This window comes from Pogona vitticeps, chromosome 5, assembly GCF_051106095.1.
Source record: "Pogona vitticeps strain Pit_001003342236 chromosome 5, PviZW2.1, whole genome shotgun sequence".
In the NCBI taxonomy this organism is placed as follows: Eukaryota; Metazoa; Chordata; class Lepidosauria; order Squamata; family Agamidae; genus Pogona; species Pogona vitticeps.
The window spans coordinates 68,806,714-68,834,457 of NC_135787.1; the positions used below are offsets into that span (position 1 = coordinate 68,806,714).

At 38.5% G+C, this 27,744-nt stretch overlaps 2 protein-coding genes across 13 annotated transcripts in view; one reads left to right on the plus strand and one right to left on the minus strand.

The window, feature by feature from the left end:
- The first annotated feature begins 796 nt into the window (after positions 1-796).
- ZAR1 (zygote arrest 1) lies at positions 797-12,527 on the plus strand. Of its 4 annotated transcripts, none has more exons than XM_073001282.2 (4): positions 813-1,673; positions 3,481-3,573; positions 3,660-3,765; positions 11,539-11,664. In XM_073001282.2, exons 1-3 carry the CDS (start codon positions 855-857, stop codon positions 3,750-3,752), a joined length of 1,005 nt encoding a protein of 334 aa, XP_072857383.2. In that variant the 5' UTR covers positions 813-854; the 3' UTR covers positions 3,753-3,765; positions 11,539-11,664. The 4 variants fall into 4 exon arrangements, with proteins under 4 accessions (XP_072857384.2, XP_072857382.2, XP_072857383.2 ...); XM_073001280.2 differs by having other exon boundaries at positions 824-1,673; positions 3,660-3,734; positions 11,539-12,527; XM_073001283.2 differs by lacking the exon at positions 3,481-3,573 and having other exon boundaries at positions 797-1,673.
- Positions 12,528-17,534: 5,007 nt separating this feature from the next.
- Positions 17,535-27,744, minus strand: part of FRYL (FRY like transcription coactivator) — a 233,791-nt gene continuing 223,581 nt past the window's right edge. For 7 of the 9 annotated variants that reach the window (XM_078394668.1, XM_078394667.1, XM_073001275.2 and 4 more), the window contains 6 exons: positions 26,521-26,619; positions 24,029-24,097; positions 22,658-22,675; positions 21,696-21,806; positions 19,801-19,997; positions 17,535-19,489 (listed from right to left, as the gene is read on the minus strand). In XM_078394668.1, coding sequence (XP_078250794.1) covers positions 19,234-19,489; positions 19,801-19,997; positions 21,696-21,806; positions 22,658-22,675; positions 24,029-24,097; positions 26,521-26,619 — 750 coding nt within the window. In that variant the 3' untranslated portion in view covers positions 17,535-19,233. The remainder of the gene's footprint in view (positions 19,490-19,800; positions 19,998-21,695; positions 21,807-22,657; positions 22,676-24,028; positions 24,098-26,520; positions 26,620-27,744) is intronic. The other 2 variants (XM_073001278.2, XM_078394664.1) reach the window with 1 other exon arrangement.

Here is a 27,744-nt window from a genome sequence, read left to right on the forward strand (position 1 = left end):
CAGAATATTTCTTGTCCTGTTGTCTGAGATTCTTTACCTTAGGGATGCCAAGAACTGGGCCTCATGCTACTAACATGTCAAGTTCATCTTCTGTCACTGAGCACGATCTGTTGAATCCTGTTCCTATGGGCCACATAATTGCTTGAGAATCAAACCAGAGATTTCTTGTTTAACAAGCATCCTTCTCAGAATTTACTTAAGAAACAGCACAAACATGTGCATACTGTACTTAGTTGAGATTAAACCCCATTGTATCTTGGAGCCTAATTCCAGGTAAGCAATTTTATGTTTAAGACTGGGCTGAAGGGGTGCAAAGTATCTCTATGCTGTACCTCCTCTGCAGTCTTTGTAACTCACATAGTTGGGTCCAACAAGTGGTTGACTGCAGCCTGAGAAGTTTATATTTCCTCTTTCCATATGGAAATCTGAATGCATGGTAGAATCTAGTTATTACAACATTATCTACTTGTCAGAAAACAGATGATTAGCTGGAGCTTTATTAAGTAAGAAAAAAAAGCCTACTACACTGATGAGGCATTTATTTACTCCCCAGTACACTTGTCCTGTTTGAGAATCTCCCGGGTTTAGGCAGCCTAAACAAAACACCGGTTCCTGTTGTCCTTGCGCTCAGAACTGCAAGCACACAGGCTAATTCGATGCACATTCACTGGAAAACAAACGAGCTAGGGTTCGGTGCAGGTTACGCCTAGGTCTATTCCAGCAGCCTGAGCCTCAGGCCGAGCCGCCCAGCTGCTCTCATTTAAGAAACGAGGACCGCTGCGAGCGCGCCCGCCCGGGACCCGCCCAGCCGGGTATTTAAGCCGCTTCCGAGGGGAGCCGCGCCCGGGGCGCACATGATGGCTACCTTGGTGGACGAGACCATGGAGAGCTACGTGTATCCCTCTTACAACCCTTACTCCTACCGCTATCAGCCGCCGAAGGGCAAAGGGGGGGGAGGAGGAGGCGGAGGGGGCCCTTGGCGGCCGAGGGGCGGCTACTTCTCCGGCTACGGGGAGAGCGCGGCGGTGGCGGCGGCCGCGGCGGCGGCGGAATACTTCGACAACTACCAGCGAGCGCAACTCAAAGCCATCCTCTCTCAGGTGAATCCCAACCTGACGCCGCGCCTGCGCAAAGCCAACACCAAGGAGGTGGGCGTGCAGGTGAACCCGCGGCAAGACGCCTCGGTGCAGTGCTCGCTGGGGCCGCGCCCGCTCCTCTTGCGCCGCCGAGGCGCCGAGCAAGAGCAAGGCAGCCCCGTCACCGGCAGCGCCCGGCCCGTGCGCTTCCCCAGGACCATCGCGGTTTACTCGCCGGTGGCCTCCCGGCGCCTCACTACCTTTTTGGAAGAGCCCGAGCCTCCGGAGCCGCCGGCCGCCCAGGCGCCTCACCGCCAGCCACCGGCGCGGGGCGCCGACGACGACCCTCGCGGCGACAACAACCCGGAGGCCCGGCCGGCCGAGCCGCACGAGCACCGGCAGCCTCCCGGAGAGGAGGGAGACGAGGCGTCCTCGCCGCCCGCCGAGAAGGGGGACCTGCCGGACAAGCCTCGAGAGCCAGCGGGGGAGACGCCCGAAGAGAAACGGGGCCAGGACGGCGGGGTCCAGGCCGCGGGGAAGCCCGCCTCCCACCCTCCGGAGGAAGGCGGGCAGAGTAAGACCCGGGTGCGCTTCCAGGTGGGTCCCTCCTTGCCGGCTGGGCTGGCGTTGGTGTGGCAGGGCCGCCAGGGAGGGCGAGCCCCCCCCACCTTCCTGAGGACACTTCCCGGTTTTTTGAACGAGTCGAGATTTCATTCACTTTTATGCCTGCCCAGTAGCACTTGTGTGTGTGTGTGGGGGGAAGCGTAAAGTTGCCGGGTCTGTCTGTCTACACAAAGGAGCCTAGACATTCATTTAGTCAAAAGGAACACTTAAAAACACTTAACTCCTGAAACAAGCTCTTATATACGGAGGAAGTGTGCTAGGTGATATTTGTAGAGGTAGGTTTGGAGGGAGGCCCCAGAGATGATGTATTACTCTTGTCACAACACATAAATTTCTATGAATCTACCTGATACAAATCTGTCCAACAGAGAGCATATTCCCTCACCCTGTCCCTTGGATTGTCTACTGTGTCCTGAGCATTCTTAGCCCTGATGCTATAGCATCCTATAGCAGTTGCTTAATTTCAATTTCTTTGTGTGATAGCAATCTAGATAACTACTAATAGTTAACATTAGCGAATTGAAACACAAAATGTGTGGAGGGGAATAGAGATAGGCAAGAATCTTGGTGCAGAGGTTTGCATTGCTTTGTATGCATGGCACCACAGGTGCTGCAGGTTCTCCTCCCCCACCTTCTCAGCCATACACCAGCCAGTGCAAGCTTCTCCTCCTCCTCCTCCTCCTCTTTGGCTGTTCAACCAGTCCTTGGAAAGAGCACACGTTTGCCTGTCCCCCTGCCTTGTCTGAGTGGGCGATCAGCCAAGGAGACGGGGCAGGGGAGCCCATGCTCCTCCTGGAGACTGGCTGAATAGCGGAGGAGAAGAGGAGCACATGCTGCCTGATGAATGGGGGATCCAACCAGGGAAGTGGGGGAAGGGAACAAACACTATTAGGGAGTCAATGTGACAATGCCATTTCATAGTTTGAGAGCAGCCCCCCCCCCAACCTGGTGAAATAAAGGAGAACTTTCTCATTGTTATGGTGCATAACAATGAATTAGACTTTGGAAAAGGAATTTTTTTGGATGCCAACTTGTAGAATTCCTTGTAGGTAGACTTATTTGGGGAGGTTGTTCCGGTTTCTTGAAAAAGTTCAGTCAGTCACCTGGAGCCAGCTGTGGTGTCTATAATAACTTGACCTGGAGTGTGACCTCAGAAGTGGGCTGTGGCACATGAGCAAGTTTGGCTACAGGATATTTACCCTGGTTCCTTGAGTGAATTCAGTTTTGTTCAGTTTATGTTTGCTGATTATCACTTTAAGTAATTCTGGTCAGTCTGTAATTGAGTCAGTTATTTTGATAACAGAATTTTGTATGATGACTATTCAAAAGTTTTAGCCATTCCCTTGTAAAGGGAGGATCATAATTAAATTAACCTTGAGGTGAGCTGGACATGAGACTTGGTGATAACAAATTAGTTCTTCAGACTACAGTGCCATGAGGCTGAGTGCTGTAGGAAAAGTGGCTTGCTCAAGACCACATCACATACAAGCCCTCTGATGGAATGGAACGGAAGTATAGTTGAATAGCATGCTATGGACATGGAATAAGGTGAGCTAGAACTACACTCCATTTAGAATGTGGTGAGAAGGTAATGGGTGGAGGATGTAAGTGACCTCCTCAGGGGCTGTCTTTAGATGGGAGGTTAAGTGCCCCTCACGTTAGAGCTAGGAGGGCTCCTATTTCCCCAGACTGCAGGAAAGGTGCTACCACCACCCAGAACAGCTGAATGCATAGGCTGATGCATTCAACAGGGTCTTGCCTTAACATTTGTGCTCTCTAGTTCCTCGAGCAGAAGTACGGTTATTACCACTGCAAGGACTGCAATATCCGCTGGGAGAGTGCATATGTGTGGTGTGTACAGGGCACGAACAAGGTGAGTTTCGCATTCTAGGGTAATGAAGAGGGGCATCCTAGTAGCTTGATAAGGTGTTGCCTTCATTCTCTTTTTCTCCTATGCAGGTTTACTTTAGGCAGTTCTGTCGAACTTGCCAGAAGTCTTACAACCCCTACCGTGTGGAGGATATTACCTGCCAAGTAAGCAATGACTTCTAGGAGGCCACCTAAGGTAGGGGGTGGGCAGAAGGTAGTTTGGGATCTACCACTAGATCTCTGGATGACATGCAATAGATCTGCTGGGCTTTCTGACTTCTGTTGTTTTATGTAACAACAAAAAGAGTCTCTCTCTTCCCAAATCTTCTGCTGCATTGGGGAAAGATGGGAGGGAAGCAAGAGCAGCGTTTTGTGTGGAGAGACTAATACTTGGGTACCTAACCAAATATTTGCAACTCTTGTTGATGGGCCCAGAGTTCTATTTTTTTAAAAAAAGTGGATCCTGGAAAAATGATATCTGTTCGTGTCTGAGTTAAATATGCAATACTTGAACCAATATCTGGTTTACTTTCTGTGAGAGTGAGGCAAAGAGGGTCTGTGTAGCAAAGGGACCCAGAGGCTATCTGTAACATCTGAAAGGTTAAAGTAATACTCTTGGAAATACTACAAATAATCTGTTGACGGGGCAGACACAAAATTAGTGTGGAAAGCATCCTGTCCTTGTATCTGTATGTACATGCTGTCACTGTCCCCCTACCTCCCAGGTAAATTAAGTGATTTCCCTACTTGTGGCATTTATACTCCATTCAGTTATATGGGATATGTCTGAAGAAGCTGCCTGTGGAAAAGTGGATGAAGTTACTGCATTAGTAATTTGAGCTTGGTTTGGAGGCAAACATGCTGTCATTCTGTTCCTAGTTTTACTGTCCTAAGAATCTGTGAAATAAGAAACCTGATGTATTTTCACTGAAGCTGGTAAGCGATGTAAGAGAGCTTGTCCCCAATCTAATTTGTCGTCATTTAGCAGACTGAGATTGTTGCATCTATACTGGTCCACAGTGTGGTATTTTTTAATGTAGTCTGTTGATCAGCCAACATTACACACCTTGAGTTCCCCAGGTTTAACACATGCAGTAGAATGAGGTGATATGGGGAATGCTACTTTGTGGTCTTCCAAGCTCATGCTACTTTGTGGTCTTCCAAGCTCATGCTAACAGAAAATCTTGCCCTGCCTTTTTTTTTAATTTGCAGAGAGTTCATAACTTGAAAGTATGCTGTCTGTCCTACCATCTTATTCTACTGCTTGTATTGATCATGAAGATGCATTTTTCTTTATGGGTTAGTCTTTAATTTAAAATTGCTTTTAGCCATTCAGTGTGTGGAAGAAATAAGCTGCACTTAGGATTGCAATCTAGATCATCCAATTGTGATGCACCACATCCCCTAAAGGGCTGCTCGGCATTCGGCTAGAGAGTTCAACTGGCACTTATCTATCACCTTTGCACTGGAATGAGTCCTTAGACCTCAGCAGTGCGTCGCATAAGCCCTTTGAACAAGTCTGACCTAAAAACACTTTGCACTTTCTCAGTACTTTGCAAGTACAGGCACATTATGGTGTTTATTTTTTTTTTTTTTTTTTTTTTTAAATTTTTTTATTAACTATAACAAAAAAAAATCATATACATAAAACATATACACTTACAACACAATAACAGTGTTCCCCACCACCATATACGGGACCTCTTGCCATATTCTTCTTTTTCTTCTTCTTCTTCTTCTTCTCATTCTTCTTCTTCTATTGTCCTCCTCTCCAGAACTGCATAGATTCTTGATTTGGAGCTCTCCCTTTTCCCCTTATTAACACATATTCCAAAAATTTACCCCATATTACATAAAAATTATTCTTTTTCAACTCTCCTTTCTTCATCTTTAAATTACAAGTTAATTTATCATTTAATGCTATATTCCATATTTCTTTATACCATTCTTCAATTTGTAATTCAGTCTTTAATTTCCACTGTCTAGCAATAATCAATCTAGCTGCTGTTATTAGATTAGTTATCAATTCTTTAATCATTTTGTCATATTCCACATTCTCATATATTGATAACAAAGCAATCTCAGCCTTACATTCTATATCTTTTCCGCAGATACAACTTAATTCTTTAAAAATTTGTCTCCAAAAACTTTGTACCTTTTCACATTCCCACCACATATGAAAGTATGTACCAACTTCTTTCTCACATTTCCAACAGACATTCGGATGACTGGTGTTGATTTTGTTTAATTTTACTGGTGTTAAATACCATCTTAAACTAAGTTTAAAAAAATTTTCCTTTATTCTTACTGACATCAGTCTTAAAATCCTCATTTTCCATATCCTCCTCCATTCTTCTTCATTTATTCTTTTCCCAATATCTTGTTCCCACACCATTTTCAATCCTTCTTTCTCACTTTCTTCTTCCTCTAAATTAAAAAGTGAATAAATTTTACTTACTGTACCTTTTACTGAGTCAGTCATCTGAATGTCCTCATATGAAAGTAAAAATTGTTCAAATTTTGTGTGCTCTCTACCTTTATTATATTTATTTGCCCATTCCTTAGTCCATCTTTCCAGTTGTGCATAGTTCAACCATGAAATAGTCTTGTTTTGAAATACTTGTTTCATTTGATCTATCGATCTCATTTTATACAGCCAATCTTTCAGTCTAATCACTTTTTCTTCTTTAAATAGATCCATATACACCTTCATATTGGTAGGAAAATCTTCTATTTCTGTCACTAATCTAAATGGAGAGTATGATGAACATAAATTCTTTTTATACTTATACCATATATTTAACAGTGTCTTTAAAAAGGGATTATTAACTTGACTTATTTTATCTTTCTTACTTTTAGCAAATAAATATTTTTCTATATTTCCTTGTAGTTCTGATGATTCTATTTCCCACCAAATTAACCTTTCCGGATTATATATAATTTCACCAATAAACCTCAGTTGGTTAGCTAAATAATAGTTTCTTATATTTGGCAAACCTATACCACCTTTTTTTGTTGTTTTATACCAATACTTTTTATTTATTCTAGATTTCTTCCCTTCATTACAATATTTGTTAACTATTCCTTGCCAATATTTCAACTCATCCTCTGTTAACTGCATTGGTAACATTCTGAATAGAAAATTAATTTTTGGTAAAATTTTCATTTTTACCAATGCAATCTTTCCAAACCAAGATAATTTGAACTTATCATATTCTTGTAGTTTCTTATTAATTACTTCCTTTAGTTTGTTATAATTATAATCCTTTATCTTTTGAACATTTTTCGCTAAATCTATTCCTAAGTATTTAATTGTTTTACATATTTTAAAATCATGTTTTTCAGTAAACTTTTCTTGTTCTATTCTACTATAATTAAACAACATTAAGTCAGATTTTTGCCAGTTTATGTTTAATCCGGTTATTTTTCCAAATTTTTCTAAGTGTGTTTTAATTTTATCTATACATTCTAACGGGTTTTTCACTGTCAATAAAGAATCATCCGCAAATAAATTAATCTTCGTCTTCTTTTCTCCTATACCTTCAATTAAATCGTCGTTCCTAATTACATTTGCTAACATTTCAATAACCAGGCAAAACAGAACTGGAGAGAGAGGACAACCTTGCCTAGTACCTCGGCCAAGAGCTATTTGATCTGTCATCCCATCATTAACTATTGCTACAGAGGTATTCTCTAAATATAATTGATCTATTATCCCCCTAAACTTTTTTCCAAAACCCCAACCCTTTAACAAAGTCTTTAATGTTGGCCATTCCACACAGTCAAATGCTTTAAATATATCTAATGATAAAATGCCTGCCTTCAGTTTATTTTTTTCTATATTGTGTATAATATTCAAAACCCTCCTTGTTAAGTTTTCCATTTGCCTACCTTTCAAGAAACCATTCTGATCCTCTTTGATATATTTTATAATAAATTTATTAATTCTATTTGCAAGTATTGCTGTAAATATCTTTGCATCCTGATTTAGTAAAGAAATAGGCCTATATGAACTTGGGTCTGTTAGATCTTTATTAGGTTTTGGGATAAGAGTTATCAATGAATGTTTCCATGAATCTGGTATCCTCTCTCCTTCCAAGATTTCATTATAAAGCACTTTTAATTTAGGGATCAATATTGATTTAAAGGTTTTATAGTATTCCGGACCTAGTCCATCAAAACCTGGGGTTTTACCATATTTTAGTTTATTAATTATCTCTATAATCTCTTCCTCTTTTATTTCTTTATCTAAGTCTTTTTTATCGTTCTCTGATATTTCACTCTTAACATTTTCTTTAATATAAGTTTCTATATCTTCTTTTGATGCGCTATTACTTTTATATAAATTTTGATAAAAATCTTGTATAATCTTTAATTTTTCTTTCATTAAACTGCAATTTTTTCCTGTTTTATCTTTAATCACACCAATGTTGTTTTTTGTTCTTTTGGTATGAACCATTCTAGCTAAAAGTTTTGAATTTTTATTACTATGTTCAAAAAAATTCCTTTTAGTGTATATCAGATCCCTCTGTACTTTTTCTAGTTCTAAGCTTTCCAATTCCTTTCTTTTAGCTTGTATCTCTAATAATTTTTTATTGTCTCTATCTATAAAATATTTAGTTTCTAAATCCTTTAACGATTCTTCAATCCTTTTTACATTTCCTTCTCTCAGTCTTTTTAATCTACAAGATTCTCTTATAGCAATTCCTCTCATAACAGCTTTCATGGTGTCCCATAACACACCTATTTTATTCCCACCCGCTTCATTAAATGACCATATTTCCAACCATTCTTTCTTGACTTTGTCTATCACCTCTGTATGTTGAAGAATATTGGAGTCTATCCTCCATCTCCTAGCTTCTCTATAATCTTTCTTCACTTTTATTTCCATCACCATCAATGCATGGTCTGTTATCTTTATCACATTAATATTTGTGTCTACTACTTTTGAAATTAAATTTTGTGATATAAACATAAAATCTATTCTAGAGTAGCTTTTATGTACCGCAGAATAATATGTAAACCTCCTTTCATCTCCCTTCAATTCTCTCCATATATCTTTCAAATCGGTAGTATTTATTATCTTACTTAGGGGGGTATCCCTTTTATGCAATTCATCTTTTTTATGTGTAGATTTATCTTTCAACTGATCTAAGACCATGTTGAAATCTCCTGCCATAATCACATATCCTTTCCTAACTTTTTCCATTTCTTTAATAACATGTTTGTAAAATTCTCCTTGGTTCATATTTGGTGCATACACATTTACTAATGTGTATTCTTCTTCCCCCATTTGTCCTTGGATTATCAAATATCTACCATTACTATCTTTTATTACTTCTTTTACTATAAATTCACAATGTTTAGATATTAATATTGCTACCCCTCTAGATTTGGATGTCCCAAAGGTTTTTTCATATATATGTATATTTTGCAATTTCAATTCATTGACTCCATCCTTTAATTGATGTGTCTCTTGTAGATAGATAATGTCAACTCTACTTTTTTTTAATAATAATTCTATTTTCCTTCTCTTTAATACAGCTCCTAGGCCTTTCACATTTAAAGTAGCTACTCTTATGTTTTTCCCCATGTCTGTTCAATCTTTTGCTTCTTAGTTGGTCCCTTTGTGCAATTCCCAAAACATAAACAAAAACAACTAAAAAAATTAAATTCACCTCTTTCTAATTCTCTATCCCTACCCTTCCTCCCTACATATAAACATTTTTCCTCCCTCCAGCTTCCCCGCGTCTCACTAATGTTGAACACGCGATCTGGGAGGGGGGGAGACGCCACTCCCACCAGTCTGGACCCCAGCCGAACCTCCACCTCCCCTTCACCCCACATCATATATTTATTCACATATATATATCCAAATGCCTTCCTTTTTTTATTTGTTCAATCCCATCTTAATCGGACAATCCCGAGCAATAACAAAACAAAACAAACCAATAACAATAACCAAAACTTCCCCTCTTTGTTTATTAAAAAAAAGAAAATAAAAAGGAAGAGAAATTAAACAAACAAGCAAACAAACAAACAAACAAAAAAAACAGAGTTTTCCCCAAAATTTCCCCCCTTACCAAAAAGAAAAAAGAAAGAAAAAAAAAAGAAGAAAAAAGAGAGGAGAAGAAAAAATAGAAGAAAAAAGGAGGGGAATTGGGAGGGGAAAGGAAAAAAAAGGGCAATGGGCAGGAGGGAAAAAAAAGTAGGGTGATTAGGGAGAGAAAAAAAAAACCAGATTATTCCAGCATCCTATAATGTCTCTTAGTCTCTTCCAATCAAAAAAAAAAAAAAAAATTCAAAAATCCAAAAAAAAAAACAATTCTAATAGTATCTTCTTTTTCAAATTAACTGTCTTAAAAAAAAGGGAAAAGGGGACAATAGGCAGGGGAAAAAAGAAAGAAAATAGGAGGGGAAAAAAAACCAGATTATATCAATATCCAATGGTTCTCTTAATCTCTTCCAATCAAAAAAATTGTTTCAAAAAAAAAATCTTCTAAGGGTATCTTCCAAATCAGCTGTCCTTACAGAGCCACTTGCTTGCTTGTCTCTTGCACACTCTGGTCCCAAATTCCCCAAGCCAATAACAAATGTTTTCCCTCGTCAAAAGAGTGTATTTTGTGTAGGGTTCCATCCTTCCATATTTTCAAAAAAACAGGATAACCCCAGTTGTATCTCTTGCCATTCTTAATTAGAATTGAAGTAATAGGTTTCATTGTTTTCCTCCATTGAATAGTTTCAGAGCTTAAATCCTGATAGATCTGAACTGGGTCTGATCTGTAAACTAACACTTCAGGTTTTTCTTTAATGACCTTGAAGAACTGATTTTTCTTGTTATAATTGAAAAATTTCACTATTATAGGTCTTCTGTCTCTTTGAGGTTTTCCAACAAAATGAACCCTCTCAATATCTTCCTCAGCCACATGTTGAGAGTTCATCACTGTGTTAATCCAGTCTATTACCTCTTGTTTTAAATTCACTTCTTTCTTGTGACTAAAGTTCATTATTTTAATGTTGTTACGTCTCGCATTGTCTTCAAAATAGATGAGCTTTCTCTTTAGGTCATTAATAGATTCCTCTTGTTTTTCAACTTTGCTCTGAAAACCTTGGCCAAGGCTGCCCTGAAAATCTTCCAGTTGTTGTAACCTGCTCTCTGTCTTATTTAGACTAGTCTTGATATCTGTCATTTCTCCCTGAAATTTCTTTAAATCTTGACTCATCTGTTGGTGCCCTTCTAACATCAAATCCATTTTAGAGAGAAGCTGTGCAAACTGGCTTTGCATTCCTTTCATGGAGGAGACCAAATCTGAAACTGTTTTCTCCATAGTGGTTGCAAAGTTCGACTCCCCCCCCTCCTCTGTTCTTTGTAACCGGGCAACTCTATCGAGGCTGCGATCTGAAGGTTTTTGTGATGGCACACGCACCCAGCTTTTACTCTTATCTCTACCTCTCCTCATGTATAAACAAGGCAGAGATTTATAACTTAGGAAGCCAAGCCGTGTTCAAGAGCCCACATTGTTTCTCTTTCAGCCTCCGGCTCTCCGGTCAAAAGTGAAAGTGTTTTCTTTTAGATTAAAGACAATGCAGCTACGCTTCAAAAGTCCTTCTATATTTGCCAGAAGTTTTCATAAGGAGTTTAAAAGTTATTTACTCACAGGACCCGCAGGAAGAAAGGCATTTATCTTCATTTTTTAGATATCGGGTGAAGAGACAGATTTTCAGCCTTGCTTCGCCATCCTGGCGGAAGTGACGTCTCCCCATTATGGTGTTTATGCCGTAATAGATCATAAATCCATCATATGTATGAATCTTCCAGTCATTGAAAGCAATACTTGGCTTTCACTAGAAAACATTCCTCAAACATGGCCACAGTAAAAAGATACTAATGTACTGACTGAAAGTGTTCATTTTTAATAGAATATGTATAGTAACAATTTAATGTGAGACATTTTTTGGACTATTTCAGAGTTGCAAGCAGACAAGGTGTACCTGCCCTGTGAAACTGCGTCATGTTGATCCTAAGAGACCCCATCGCCAGGATCTCTGTGGAAGATGCAAAGGCAAACGTCTCTCATGTGATAGTACATTTAGTTTCAAATATATTATTTGAGCAAGATAATAGTGAAATAATATTCAATATAGAGTTGCAAGTAGCAGAAATTTTGTTTGGAAAGAGCAGGCTGCAGAAATTGAAAGCTTGCCAATAAAACAACTTCAACTCTTAATGCAACCTAATATCTACCTCATTTGTTGTAATTGTGTTAAGGAAGGGAATCTGCTTGGCATTCTGTGACAAAACTAGATTTAATTTTGGTATGGATACTTGGAAAGCAAGTTAAGTAAGAGAAAATATTTTTTGCATTGGCAAAGTAAGGCTTAGAGCATCCTTGTATAGGATGGACAATGGCCACTAGTATTCTTGCTTATGGACATGTGTAGTATTGAAATTAGTGCACTCCATGGGATCTAAATGTGGTAAATGCAACTGAACACAAGTTTCATAGTGACAATTACTCTACACAGTCAGGCAAAATTATGGGAAATTATTTTGTTCATCAGAATATAAATGTGGTTTATAACCATCACATAATAGATATAGGGGAAGCAACCACAAATTGGCTAGGTCTAGAAGTTATATAGCAGAGCTACATTGTCTCTTAGACTTGTTCGGCTGTAGTGTATTCTTAGGTTGTTGGATAAAATGAGTTTATCTGGAATCCATGCTGTATGTGCCACTTTAGGTTCTTACAGATTTAATTGGGTGCACTATTTCAAAAGCATGTCTGTTTCGAGATAGGATGTTGTGAGAGTTAAAATGAGTAATGGCAGATTATCATCCAAATTTTGAGATGTTAAGTTTTTGTCCTGAGCCAAGATGGTGAATGTATCCAGATAAACTTTATTGATTTCTTGAGTAAATATCTTTGCATATCAATAATAAACTGATCAAGGTCATTTGTCATGATTTGTAACCAGCTTCATTAAGCTAATGTCCTTTTCTGCTTAATTAAGATTATATAAATTCTAAAGCTAAATACAGTGGTGCCTCGCTTAGTGATTGCTCCGTTGAGCGATGAAATCGCTTAGTGATGGGATTTTGGCCATCGCCAGAGCAATCGCTTAGCAATGGCCCCAATGGGGAAAAATCGCTTTGTGATGATTGCGGGGAAGCGATCATGGCAAAGCGACCCTTTTTGCACAGGTGATCGGCGTTTTCAAAATGGCCGCCAGAAAAACAAAATGGCCGCCTGCTGTTTTGCCTCGCTTTAGAGGCACCGAAAATGGCCGCCCCTATGGAGGATCTTCGCATAACACGTTTTAATGCATTTCTATGGGCTTTTTAAAATTGCTTAGCAGTGTTTTTCCTGGAATGGATTAACATCGCTAAGTGAGTCACCACTGTAGTCTATTTAACTATCTGGACTTTCTCATGCAAGTCTTTAGAGGAGTGTCCCTTGCAGCTGGGAGGATGCACTGGCGAGTAATATCTCTTAGTGACCAGGAACGTACAACTGCATTTCAGTTTCTGCCTCTTCTGCAAAATCACTAAACTGCACCAGTGTGAATGCAGTGCCAGAGGATGTAAGAACCGAACAAAATTAGTAGTATATCCAGTAGTTAGTACGATGACACTTCAGTGTCTGACAAGCGCTTGTAATCTTATATCATGGGTAACTTACTACATAAAAAAGCAAGTGAGCATGCTTCAGTGACATGGATTGTAGGGTTTTGGGAATATGAACAGTATACAAGCCATCTTCCAAATTGTTGTTGTTTGTCTGAGTATCTGACTTTTTGTGACCCCATGAACCAGAGCATGCCAGGCCCTCCTGTCTTCCACTGCCTCCTGAAGTTTGGTCAAATTCATGTCGGTAGCTTCGATGACAGTCTTCCAAATACCAGTCCCTATTTTTAATAGCCAGAATCAGAACAACAGTTAGGCAAATGTGTTGTGCATAAGGAGATCTACTGCGATAATCCAGCAACTGTTCTGATTTTGCTGTACTTAGGCCCAGTTTGATGATTACCTTTCAATTATTTTAGTAACGGAACAATCTCCTATCTTTACATAAAACAATTAAGATACACCTGTACAGTGGTCTGATCCAGATATGGTGTGAAACCATGATTTATAAACACAAGCCACTGTGAAAGCACTACTACAGCTTACTTATTTTCTCATGTAACCCAGAAACAAGCCTTTTATAAAACGTTTTAAGCTACTGTTATCTGAATCTTCAGAAGTGCCTCACTGAAAGTGGAGGAGGATGGAAATGAAGTGTGCTGCTAAACCTGCAGTTCTCTAGTGAAAATCAAGTTGGATCTGCAGTGACAAAAAGATCAAAACAACTTCAAGTACTAGTATTTTAAATTACTACAACAGAGGAACATGTGTCTTTTAGTAATATGACCAGGTATTGTCCATTATCAGGCTGCTTGGGGATTTGTATTCCCCCTTCATGTATAAGCAGGAGGAAGTTTTGAAGCTTCATTTAGCCAGTTCTCCATTACATCTGAAAGTTTTCAATTTTACTAAAGTATAGGGTGCATACATGTCTGAGAATCAATGTAGCGCACACTCAAATGGAATCTGGTTTCCTATTGCGTTTGGCCACTGCATAGGTACAGCATAATAGTTTTATGGAGGTTAGGGGAAGAAATTTTTTCAGGTTAGTTTAAAAGTAAGATATGTTAGGAATCTGATAATGGTAATAGTTGATCATATGATTAAAATTGCATAAAGAGGGACATTAGAACAAAACAAATTCCAAAATGCAATGCTGAGATATTTTTTATAGCCACCTAGAATATAAAAAACAGCAAATGGCACAAAAAACCCTGCAAGCTTTAGCGAATGTGGTCTCTTGGCAGAAAACAGTTGATGAACAGATTTTATTCTTGCGAGATTATACATTTTTATGCCTTTTTGGATAGTCTAATAAAGGTGATAACTCACAAAGTATGTTAAACCTTCCTTGTCCCTTTGTTGCAATAATTTCAAGTACTAGAATTCAGGGGTGTCTTGAAAATTTACTTGCTTTCCAGAATCCTGAGCTTTAAGTAAAGGTTTTCTGAAATGGAAATTACTGATAGCTTGAAAGGTTTGCTTTTGGATTAATCCAAGATAAAGCTAGACAACAGTTTAGGATGTTTAACAGAGTGTTGATTTCTTCAGTTGAAAACACGAGGTGCCCAGCTTAATTTAATCCTTTAAATTAAGTATGGTGTGCTGTGTGGTGACATTTGCTGCTTTGCTTCAGGCAATAAAAATGTACTGGACTGGCTCTGACAGGTGACTTTGCCTTTACATGTTGCTTAAAAAAATCCTGTTCCTTTTATTTTATTGAAACCTACTCTGTCTGCAACACCGACCTGCTACCCGCGGCAAGCTTATTTCTGCCTGTCATTGTAAATCAATGCCTTTGTGACTAGTTTATGTGATAACTGGTAGTTCAGCTTCCCACAAATTATTTTCCATTCTACAACTGCTGCTGTTTGACAGCAAGATATGCTTTGTAGTTTTCTTCTTATACTTCCAGTTCCATTGTTTGAATTGTTGGACTACAGTTGGACGATATCATATATATTCCTGTATTTTGTTACAAACGATGCAGTCTCTCATGTCTAGCTGTCCCTCACTTATTTCTGGATAACTGGTAAACTCGCTGGCAAGCAGGGCTGTAGGCTGAATGGCAGTTTATCCCTTATATTTTAAAGCATGGGGGAAATGAGGCAATACTTTTATTTCCTTACAAGACCACTGCAGCCTATTTGTAAGTCAAAAACATAAACGCATAAGACTCTGTTCACAACAGGTGACAGCACTTGTTCCTAGAGCTGTGTGCATATTTGAATGCAATGGGAATACTGAGATGTATTCCAGAGCAGGTGTGGGCAGTGAGGCATGCTAGATATGATTTGACACAATTCCTACCACCCCCTAGAAAGGATAGCCAGTGGTGAGGAATTATGGGAATTGCAGCCCAGCCACATTGGGAGGCCCACAGTTGTCTTCCCAGATGTCTCACAGGTTTGCTAGTGTATCTAAACTGAATTCCCAACTACCTGTTAATGGAGTTTGGTGTATAAAAAGTACTGTTTTAAATACTTCATAACCACCTAATATATAAAAAAGCAGCAAAATGAAAGTAGAAATTTAAACAAATGAAAAATAGGTTGTAGACTTCTCTCTAACCCAGAACTGTGCTCCTTCCCCTATTTGACTAACTTCCATGCGCCCTAGTCATTATCACAAGTCAGAGATTGCCCCTTTCAAAGCAACATGGTTTCTATTTGCATGTGGGATAGCGACCACATCATGTGTAATGGTCAATTGCACCCATGATAAAAACAAGCAGGACTTGGGCCAATAGCACCTCTTCTGACTTTGGTAAATAGTTGGGTGGGAAGAGAAATTAAACCTATTCTATTAAGCTGCCTTCTGTGTTACAAGATGAGCTGAAGCCAGAGAGAGATCTGCTTTATGGATTGTAGCATGGTTACAAACCTGACAATAGTTTCCAGCTGAACTGGTGGCACGTTAAGCCATCTCTTGGATGAAACTGAGGTTGGCTTCAGTGAATGTGATGCACTTGAAAGGACAAAAGTTCCCCATTCACACCAAAGCTGCAAATCTAATGAAAAGTACGACTATGAAGTTTGCATTTAAGGGCAAGACAAGATGCCATAAGGAGGTAGTCCTTGATCTACCAAAACAAGCAAGCAAACAAACAAACCTGTCAAAAACATTGAGTTAGTGGCACTATCGTGTTTTTGGTAGAGATGCCTTGGATGGTGATAGTGCTGTACTGGTATAAACCTACAGAAAACATGGAAGTACACAGCTTCTAAGGTTATAGCAGCAAACCCATTGTCCTTTCAGAGAACCAGAAGAGTAGCTAAACAAAACAGATTTGGACAAAGTTCATACCCAGAAATTGAGTGTGGGTGACATGTGTCTATCATTCAGCATTACGAAATAATCCACATAAAATAACAAATCCACATGAGAAACAACTATGAAGTGGTGGTACTTAACCTGAAGAACTGAGATTCCTCCACAAAAGCTTGCAATTTGTTTGATTATTCTGGTGGCCCAATAAAAGATCTCATCCATTCTTACATTTCTGTAGTCTTGGGGACCACATTGTCTTTTCTTAGTTCTTTGTAAAAAAAGAAAAATACCATGTGTTTGTGGTGGGAGACTTTTTTTTTGTTTTTTGTTTTTTGCAAATGAGTGAGTGCAAGGAACCATCCTTTCTAAGACAAACATAATTCCATGGCAGGTCCCACAGAATGATGCAATGCTCCCAAGAAATCCACTTGTTCTTCAAGAACATTTAACATCATGTAAGCAAAACTGATAATTGAGGGCAATATCTTCCTCTGACCACTAGATAAAACTTGTAACTTGGCTGCAGGTGGCTTACCCAATGTGTAAAACATACATTTTATCCTAACTCCTTTCATATATATGGGGTTTTCCATGCTTCTTGTGCCTCTCTTCCCAGCCAAAAACGACTGTGCAAAGGTGCAGAACCCATATGTGTGGCTCCTTTGAAGAGCCAGTTTTGTAACTCTGTACTGCTTCACAATTTACAATATTGATGTTGTCTTTTGCTTCACTATAGCTCTCCCAGTTACAAACTGACAGGTGGTAACAGCTGGTACCTCATGCATTGTTTTACAGAAATTTCTCCCCCCTGACCCCAGCCTTTAGTTCCTCAGACCACATTTCTTTTCAAAACATATCTTGTAGTGAAATAACGTATGCCACGTGTTCTGTGGTAGAATTTTCTCTGCTACAAATCACAGCGAGCATGTTTATATATATTTGTACATACAACGAATTGCAAGATTTTTTTTAACACTAAACACGTAGCAAGCATAATATACAAATAATATTGCCATTTTAACACTCACACCTCATCCATCACATTCTCTTGAGAAAATATACAAAGCAGCAGATAAGATTTTTTATTTTTCCATAAAAGCCCTCTCCAAAACAAAAACACAAAAATGAGGCTGATAAAGGATGTAAAAATTATAGTACACCACTAAAAACTACACATAGCCTTGTAAAAGCTTATTAAATAATTAGGAACACCATCTACAGTACCACAGAGCCCTCAAAATAATTAAATTATATCAGGGTAAAACAAAAACACAGTGATTATGAATGTGCCATGTCTGGTTAAACAGCGTCTTGAAATGTAACAGAACTTCTACCAGCCATCCAACAGTGTGCACAGTGGCTTCACTTAATGCATTTCAGCATAATTACATGTCTAGCGGGCTTAATTTCCTCTAAGGAAAAAAGGCCATGCTAAGAGATCTGTTTTTACATTCTACACTCTGACATTTCAGAGCTTAGTTTTTTGCTTTAAATCACAGTGGAAAGGACAGATGCCTAAAATACAGAGCATTTGTTCATTCTTAATGACAGGAGTCATGGGACTACATTCGTATGTTTTGTTTTTATAAAAATGTTTTGTTTAAACAGAATCCAGTTAATTTTGTGCTACAGAGTTTGACATGGAGTTCTAAAATGTATTATACAGTCCCAAATTCCTTAGCTTTAAACATGAATCATGAAGATATTTGTGAGTTTAAACCTCTTGAATTCTGCAGAATACATCATGTATTCTTTTAACATCCACTATTCTTGCTCTCCCCAGATTTATACACTATTCTTATGTAACAGTGCATTGCACAATTGTACAAGAAAAATACTGGATTTTACACTATACAATTTCTAGAATATGTACAGAATAAAATAAGTTAACTCTTCTAATGAGTTGCTGAGGGGCAACATAAATCTTTAATATACAATTTAAACTCTCTGCAGGCAGCTACTTTTTGGTTAGTTATTATCAATATTCGTAATAAGCACTGATCAGAAAACTGAGCAGCATTCCTAGAGATATACATATATATTTGAATACTGGACAATGCCAGTTTAAAATAATATTAAATGTCATAACATTTACAGATTCAGAGTTAGAGCTAAAAATATTTTCCCCAAAAATAATCTTGCAGTGCTTTTTTAGGCATGCTCAGACTTATTAAACATCCATACCTTCAAAATGCAATTGTCTGATATACATTCATTCCTAACTTTCATACATAATTCACCATTACAGAAAAAGGAAACAGTAAATACAACATTGATATGACAGCACATTCCTTGTGAGTTGCCAAGTGAATACATCAGTCATTATCTGATGCTTATTTACTGCCTGAAAGCTAGAATGCTGTACAGGTCTTCAGCCAAAATATCCACCCTTGATTTTAGCCTCATTTTACCTGCTTTAAATTGTCTTAGTATGACGAGTCCGTTATTGCAACAAGATTTACATTTCTGTACATTTTGAAGAAAATAATGCATTTATAGGCATTGCTTTTAGCCCTTTTTCTCTAATGCAGTTCTGTATATGGTTATTTTTTAAAAAGTGTTCACACTGCCCATATAGCTACTGTGTAAGAAAACATTATGATGATGATTGAGTTTGCTTCAGAACTGTGTAGTTTTGTTTCCAGGAAAGTTCTCCAGTGATTATCATAGGTATGTTTTTTCCCCAGCAAGGGCAAGTTTCAACAGATATGAAAGGTGTTTGATAACAAAAAGACCACTTCCAATTCTTCTCTGTAGGACAGGGACTCAAAATCCAGTGCTCAGGCTTCTCACAGCTGTGTGTTTTGCCAAAAGCTGGTAAGACTGCACCATGCGCAATGACTCCCGGATTTCTAAATTCAGTTCCATTAGTTTTGAGCTGGCTTCTGACATATCTTGTTTTGAACCAACTACTGCAAAACTGCCAGTCTGCCCCAAAGTCTGATGACGGAAATATATGTGCAACAGTGTTTGTACAGGATCATCTTCAGCATTGCCAAATATGTCATTGGGCCAAATACACCTGAAAACACAACAATTATACCATTATTGTATCATTATCTTGTTCTTAAATAAGCTCCCAAGTTGCTTACTTTCATACTTTCAGTATTGTAAGCTGGTACACAACACTCAAGTCAACAGATGTTACATTCTCACCATTATAGTTCAGTGTATGACAGGAAGGTTTTAGTTAATCATACTCTATTTTACAGAATTAGAAACATACTAATATTACAGTACATATATAACAATATAATATAATCTACTAGATTAAAATTTCCTGATTCATTTTGTCTTTTTTTGAGAAAGTTAGCAAATTTTGTTCCACTGTACCTGAAAGCTTTGACCTGTGCTATAGCAGACATAAATTCTTTATTTCGCAAACTTTCAATGAGAGAGTGAATGGCAGTCTCAGTGTTAGCCTGGGAAGCTTCTGGGATATCCATTTCTTCAGTGCCACTGTTAGAAGCAGATTCTGCTTCCTTCAGAAAGGCTTCTAGCTGTGCAAGCTCCTCTGACATGTTGATCACCTAAAATAAAACAAGATGAATTGGGAGTTCTCACTGTAACGCTTTCCAGTCAAATTAAACATCAAGGATACAAAGTTCTTTCTATTAACAATCCAGTTAAGAATAGGGTTGGTAACCCAAGGTCTCCAAGAAGCCTCTGTGCTCCGCGTCCCTTGACCTGATTGATGGTTGTCACCTCTGTTGGCCTGTATGGTTTGTGCTGGCAGTTTGCCAGCAGCCTCACTGAAATTGCTGATGTAACAGCGTTACCAATATCGCTGCCCTGGCAATGATTTCTGTTGCCTCCCCCCCTCCCCAGAGTCTTTTCTGTGTCTCTCCTTCCAGTGCCCCTCGCTTCCTCTGTTCATGAGGATGCCACTTCCAGGAAGGAAGGCCTGTCTGTAGCTGTTTCCTAGGAAACACTGTAGCAGCCTCTATCTCTGACGAGCTGCCTCAGAACAATGGAGATGAGTTTCTTCTAGGAGGTGGTCTGGAGCTGGTCTCAGGAGGCCCTGCTATCTGAGCTGTGGAGCCAGACCATTTTCCAGAAGGCAATGTAGCAAGCCCTGCTACAGGCCTTGTTACCCTCTGCAGTGCTGTTCGACAGGAGCATACTCTTTTATTTAAAACAACAATGCCCCTCAATTAACTTTAAGAACTGCAAGTGGAGACTGGGTATTCGAATATGAATACTCCCACACAGCTGGAGTTAATGAGGGTCTGGCCCTCTGGAGCCGGACTGCCCACTCATGCGCCTGCTGCTGCCGCCAGCCCTGCTCTCCCTTCCAATTGCTCCAGAGTGCCTGGTCAGCTAGCCATTCCTGGCAGAAGGAGGGAAGACCGAGTCTACCTACAAGGCTGACTCCAGCTGTGCGGGGATATTCGTATAGGAATATAAATACCCCTATCTCTAATTGCAAGTAACTGATGTATTCAACATAAATTTAATTATTGAATTTAGTGAATCATTGGTTGAAATCCTGTTGTTTAGCATAGTAAGTCAGAAGCAGAGTATGCCTGTTGAATCAGAGGAACTGACAGAGGAACTAACTTACAGAATTTCCACTGATTCAATAGGTCTGTTTTAGTTATGACTTCCTGTGCTGTGCAACAGAATTTCAGTCACTGAGTTTAATAAATTGCAGTGGAATACATTTAAAAGACAAAACAGTGAGGGAAAGCAATGGCAAATACTATATTGGATGAAACATAAAATCAGTACATTTAAATGTGTACTGTAGTCATGTGTGCATGTATGCATACCTCTGTGTGCACACCCAGACACATGTACATTCCCCAGCTGTTACCAGACACAACTCTCAGGGGTGGCAAAGTTGGCCCTTGTGGTTTAAGAGAAACTACAGCTCAAGGCACTTAACAAATTGTAATTCAAATGATAATGAATTAAGTACTCGAAGTGTTCACAAATGGATACTTGACACTTCTGGTAAGTGTGTATTTAAAAGTTTGAAACTAATAAAACTGTAAGTGGGAGTTGACCGAGACAACAAACTGTCACCTGGTTATGGACCATGAGAAATACACCCAGAGGCAGAGCACAGAATGTCCAAAATGGATGTTTATGGTCTTTCCTGTAAATAATCTTTCCAGTCAGATTGTATGTCCTCTTACAAGAACACCATACAAAATCAACAGACAAAACACACAATTTTCCAGTAGCAAAACTAACCAGTACAAAATTAATGGTATTTTCTTTACCTCTGCCTCATTTTTAATGACATCCACTTGGCTGATAAGTTTACAATAGGCTTGGAACAGAAGTAGCAACTGGAAATGCAATTTATAGAGCCTCCGACACAACTCTAACTCCTGAAAATGAAAAATGAAGTCATTATATTAAATACACAGTGTAGTAGTCAAGTGTACAATGATCAGACAATAAAATTACACACAGCTTGTCTGGTGTGGAATTTGCAATATAAAAACAGTTATTTGCATACTGCAGAGAAGGAAATGTTAACAAGCTTTACAAGCTAGTATAGTAAGAAGAGGATGAAAGAAGATGGAAGCTGGGGTCATATTCCCATTTATAATGAGAAATAAAAAGTGGCATTGCCCTTGCACATTGCATATAAACTTGACCTTTTAAGAAGGGCAGCTGCATTTCCAACAAAGAAAAAGAAAAGAGAAGGATTCTCATGACATTTCAGAAATGCCATGTTGTAGCAGGGAAGAAATTGCTTCAATTCCTTTTGGTGATGTCAGTTTTAATTCTAAACCACATACCAGGAGGTAGCATTTGCATACAAACATGTAACAATATTAAATGTTAACAATATTGAAGGAAATGTATGGCCTTAGCGTTTCCATTTTATGATAATGTAACAAAATAATAAAACAAACAAACCACAAATTCCTCATCAGAATTGCAGTGTTACTTCTCTGAATTTTCACAAGAAATGTATCAGAGGAGATGTTTGTTAATACTGTTTTAGAATAAAGAAGCAAAGCAAATAACAATGGAATCAGTTGCTATGAATGACAGCATTCTACCATCTATAGGGGACTAATAATTCAGGAGTTAGATAAATGAAACAAATATTATTACCAAAATAATCTACAAGACACTGCTATATCACTAATGGACAAGAGACAAAAATGGAACCCAATTTGTTTACTGGTATGATTAAGTATTTGATAAATCAAGAGCCATCACTTACTGCTAGAATTTCCAAATGCTAAGCAAGAAGGTGTGCGGGTCACAAAAATACAAAAAGGAAAAAGATCAAGAATTAGTACAAAAATTCATTTTAAATGGGGTCTCAGATGTCCCAGATAAAACTAAAAGAAAAAATAACTTTAAAAGATTCAATGCATGTATAAAATACTAGTTAAAATTCAAAGATGACTGATGCACTATTTGTCTTGCTGTTGTGCAATACGTATGATGAAATTATACAGTGCAAAGTAGAATGTAAAGTTCTGACTCTGAACTGAGCAAAGGGAAAACTAGAAACGAAGAGCTGCAAGCACCTATTGATTGTGAAGATAGAAAATAGATAGAAAATAAACTTCATGCATTTTAAGACATTATCTGATAAATCAGTCATTCCTATACTGGCAAACTGGAGTGTGTATTGAGAGCACAAACTATGTAGGGAAGGGAGAAAAGGGTGCGGCATAGGTTCTCAAAGAAAACAAGCACCTATCCTTGTATACAAATATTAACAAATGACACCTCGCCCTTCCTCTTTCAAGAAACACCTAATGAAAGACAATGGAGGTGTCAGGTAATGCTGTTAGCTAACCAGGGCTGCCTCCAAAGGATTGCAAGCCACTTGCTTGAAAGCTTCACCGGGAGTGGATGCAGGGGTTTGGGCTTGGAGGAGATACAGCACAGGGCAAGTGTTTCCAAGCCAAAAAATATCCCTTTCCAAATAATTCTTTAAGCTATGTGGAGCTATAAATCCCTTGCTGCCTAACTGAATTGAAGGATAGGCATGCTATGTGTAGGAATAATTTTGGAAGGGATGGGGTTACTTAGGAACTAATCAGCATATAGCAAATATATAGTTTTACAAATTAAAGCTATTTTGTGCTGGATAGGTCTCTGTAAACAAAACAGACAAGATTTTCATCACTCCAGTAATTGTTTTAAATGTACCCTTCCAGACAGGTCATAGTTATGTGCCCAGGACTAATGAGATTAGTTCAGCATAGCATCTGGGCTAGACAGTAATTTATCCGATGAGCAGAGATGCAGAATACCAATTCCCTTGCTTGAGCTAGCGGTTGTATAAAAGGCAAGGCATGTGCTGGTACATAGATGCTATCTGCCCTGCTTATCTGCTCAGTGTTATTAAGCCCAGAGTCAGCGCCTGGCCTTTCACTTTAATAAAAAGTAGAATCCATTATTCTCAGGCCAATGGTTTATAACACTCTAGACTTCCTCACAGATAGCTATGATAACTGAAATGAAAAACTTCACAAGTAATCTTTAATCTATCTCGGAATACTAATATATTTTTGTATCACACATGCATTTCATATTTAGAACATAAAATGGACTGTGACAAGAGGCAGATGCCTACCTGAGCATCTGTGGTGGTTCCATGAATACCATCATCAGTACCAAATGTCCTTTTGCAGTCTTTCAGCCACTATAAAATAAAACAGTAAGTAAACTAAAAACCAAACAGTCAACTACAACCAGCAATGCCAGCAGCAGCCTAAAGAACAGAGATAATGTATTTTGTCCGTAGCCCAGCATTAAAACTAATATACTTTACTGATTTATTGGAAATTACCTGTCAATAAACTCTGTAGTACTTCAGATCATTATACTCAGAATAACAGAAGCATAAATTCAAACAAATATTTTTGTATGCAGTGCTGAATGTGTTGTTGCTGTTGTTGTTGTTATGTTTTGTCAAATCACTTGATTTATGGGAATCCCAAAAGGATTTTCAAGGTATGTGAGATGTTCAAGGAGTGGTTTATCACTGCTACACCCAACTGAGCTTCGATAGCGAAGTGGGGATTTGAACCCAGGTCTTGTCAAACACTCTTGGCTATCACACTGCTCTCTGCAGTGCTGAATATACTTTGATATGTAATGGCAAATCATGTGGATGACAATGATGGGGAAAAGGACATTGGTACAGCAAAACTCCGTATAAATGAAATATATAAAATCATTATTTAATGCTGCTGCAATGACCTTTCTTTACTTTGTAGTGTCAGTGTCAATTAACAGCATAAATCTGAAGACATATTTTCACATCCCACCCCTTTTAATCAGTCAGTATCAATAATTCAAGTAAAAGGCTGTATTAGAATGAGTAACATAAAATAGACATATAGATTATCATGTGCGGAGGATCTCAACAGGGTTCAACAGACATCTATCCACACCCCCAATTATTTGGGCAAGAAAAACAATGCAATATTAGCAGGGAAATGGAAGATCTAAGAGACTCCCCAATGGAATAAGACACACCTTATTCCATTTCCCGTGTATGTAGAAGTGTAGGCTGCCAGAGGAAAAAAAAAAAGAGAAAGTGCCAGTGGCCCTTCCAGCATCTTCCCTAGCCATGGCACTTGCAGTACACAGGGAACAATCTCCCAGCATGTACATCTCATGCTTTTTCCTTTCTAGTTCTCCTTGTGAAAATTCCTCAAAGCATTTTCCATATATACAAAAGGGAATTACAAAATTCCCTGCATAAAAATAAGCAGTGCTTCATTCTTATACATTTTCATATTGGATTATTATCCAATTACAGGAAACAAATGTGAAATGAAGGTTGTAAGAAAAAGCTTAAAAACAGAAACTAGCAGGGCTCAAAGAAAAACAAATTTTGTCTCAGATAAAAGCACAGGGTCAACAGTAGTGGCAACTTGAAGCTGACCTCAAGATGCAGACGGGATTCTTTGACATATCGGAATCTTGCAGGCATATGAGATTTTGTATCACCTGCTCCTGAACATCAAATTAAAATGGAGAGGTTGCAGAAAATGGAGACAAAGTGCTCTGGGCTAAATGAAGAAAATCTGAGGGGAACAGTATGCCAAGTTTCAATGTCCTCCTTGACTATGGTATTTCAGAATACAATATTACTGGGTCACATTGCTTCATATACACTGGCTGCAATCCAAAACCCGTATGTACGTCTCTGCTGAAATGTTCCTTAGCAAGTAGGACTTACAGTCTTCCTATCTGTAAAAACAGCTGAATATGAAATAGCATTGTCGATTTTAAAACACTTTTCTGGCAACAGCTGCATTCTATTGCAACTCCATTTTGGATACTATTGTTCTCTCTGGATTACTGTTTGCCTAGACACTGTTGCAAAACATCAAAGTTATCTAAATCTTGTTTATGCACAGATATCTGGTGATTGGTAGCTTTAATGACCTCTGTCATGCTAGTTCAATCAAAACTCTGAGTTTGAGTTTTCTGTAGTGATGCTGCCAAAGATTGCCTAGGGACCTATTCCGGTATTCTACATGTTTTTCAGTGCAAGGTTTGTGAGTGATGAGGGCAGGGCAAAGGTTTAAGTGGGTCACTTGAGTATTTCTAAAGCAACTGCAACCCTTCAGCTGTTTTGAATTAATTCCACTACTTCCATACAGAAAAACACACTCTTGTTCTGAATACAAAACCTGTGCATTCCACCACTGTTATCTCTGGAAAAACTCTTCACATTATAATGTGAATAATCCAACTTTATGAACAGTTTTCACTAATGCTCATTACTGTTTCTTTTAAGAATTGCTATGTTTAAAAATTGTAAGAGATACAAGCAATAATAATTTCAGAATAGACAATGTCATAAAACACTGAAGGGAAATATTCCCTAAATTATTTTTTACATTTATATCTTATCCAACCCAGTCTGAATGAATGAGGACAAGTTGAGAACCACACTAGTTCTTGCTATGGAGCACCCGCCCACCCACATGACCTCCCATCTCAACTTACAAAACCCAGTAGGACAACTAAACAAACACTGATTAAAACCTACAATTTTCAGCTGTATTTTCAAAAATAATGAAATGTTGAACAAAGCTAGACATTCACCTGCTCAGCTGCCTCTCTTTTAGCATTGTAAGTATCCAGGTGTTCCTGAAGCTCTAGAACACTGAACTTCAGTGTTTGTAGTAAACCATAGGACATCAACTGCAACATAAAAATAGTGTTAAAAGACATGATGAATTGTATGTACATCACAGGTATTTGTAGTTTTGTTACTGAGCTTATTCATAATCTGAAATCCAGGGAGATCCTGAACTAGAAAGATGAATTACCAGTACCTCTATGGCAGAATTCCAAGTGATATGAAGTTGCTAATGAAAATTCATTCCCTGATCTCTAACCAAATGGTATTTGTATAATGGCTATTCACTCCCTGAACTGCATCCAAACCAATGTTCCTGAGACTGCCAAGAACACAACTCTGCTAAAAATACCATTACCTCAATGACACAGGATGAATGCAAAAATTTTTAACATGGCTGACAAAATTTGCATGAACTTACCTCCACTTTATTTTTAAGGCTTCCTGCATGAGACATGCAGTTTTCCAAGCAGTATTAAGCAAGAAAACTTTGAACTCCTAATACAAAAGTAAGGGCCACCAAGAACATTCATAAGCTACTCTTCAACCTCTGTTCCATTAATAACTTGAAACCAATTAGTAGCTCCAATTAGGGTAGAACTACTGAATCTATAGGATTTATGTACAGTTAATTCCCAATTCAGCATTTTCAATAGGACTACTAATAACTGAGACTAGTAACTGGATTTAGGCCATTTTTTTGCATGAGCTGGAACTGATTGTATAGTCCTTTGTTATCAAATTCAGGCTGGCATATGCATATATTGCACCATTTCTTGAATCCATAAGCCATATGCTCTTTCATATTTTTCCACTGCAACTCCCAGAAATCTCCATAATTTCTTTAGACAGAATTCTGAAAGGTGCAGCCCAAAAACATTAAGTCTGCAGAAAGCTTTCTAGTTATTTACTTCAGTCGCTGCCTTCTCTGGCCTGCTTCTATTTACAAAAACAAGGAAGCTGTGGGAGTTGTATGTCTTTTGAAGGTGCCCTCTGTAGAACTCAACAAGCAGCAAAACTATGACTTTCAGTATTTTCTGCACCTAAGAGGGCCTGCCTCCTGTGGTCAGTCACCCACCCCTGCGGTCACATGACTGGCAAGGGCAAGCTCTCCTAAACACAGAGGATGCTGGCAATCATAGTCACATTGCCCATAAGGCACTACAGAAAGCTCCTCCCAAAGACCT

What these genes read in the sequence shown, in the direction of transcription:
- ZAR1 (XM_073001280.2), top strand. Translation starts at nt 855, where the DNA reads ATGATGGCTACCTTGGTGGACGAGACCATGGAGAGCTACGTGTATCCC. An exon ending in GTGTACAGGGCACGAACAAG is followed by an intron (nt 3,574 to 3,659) that starts GTGAGTTTCGCA and finishes TCTCCTATGCAG; the next exon opens with GTTTACTTTAGGCAGTTCTG. An exon ending in TGGAGGATATTACCTGCCAA is followed by an intron (nt 3,735 to 11,538) that starts GTAAGCAATGAC and finishes GGACTATTTCAG; the next exon opens with AGTTGCAAGCAGACAAGGTG.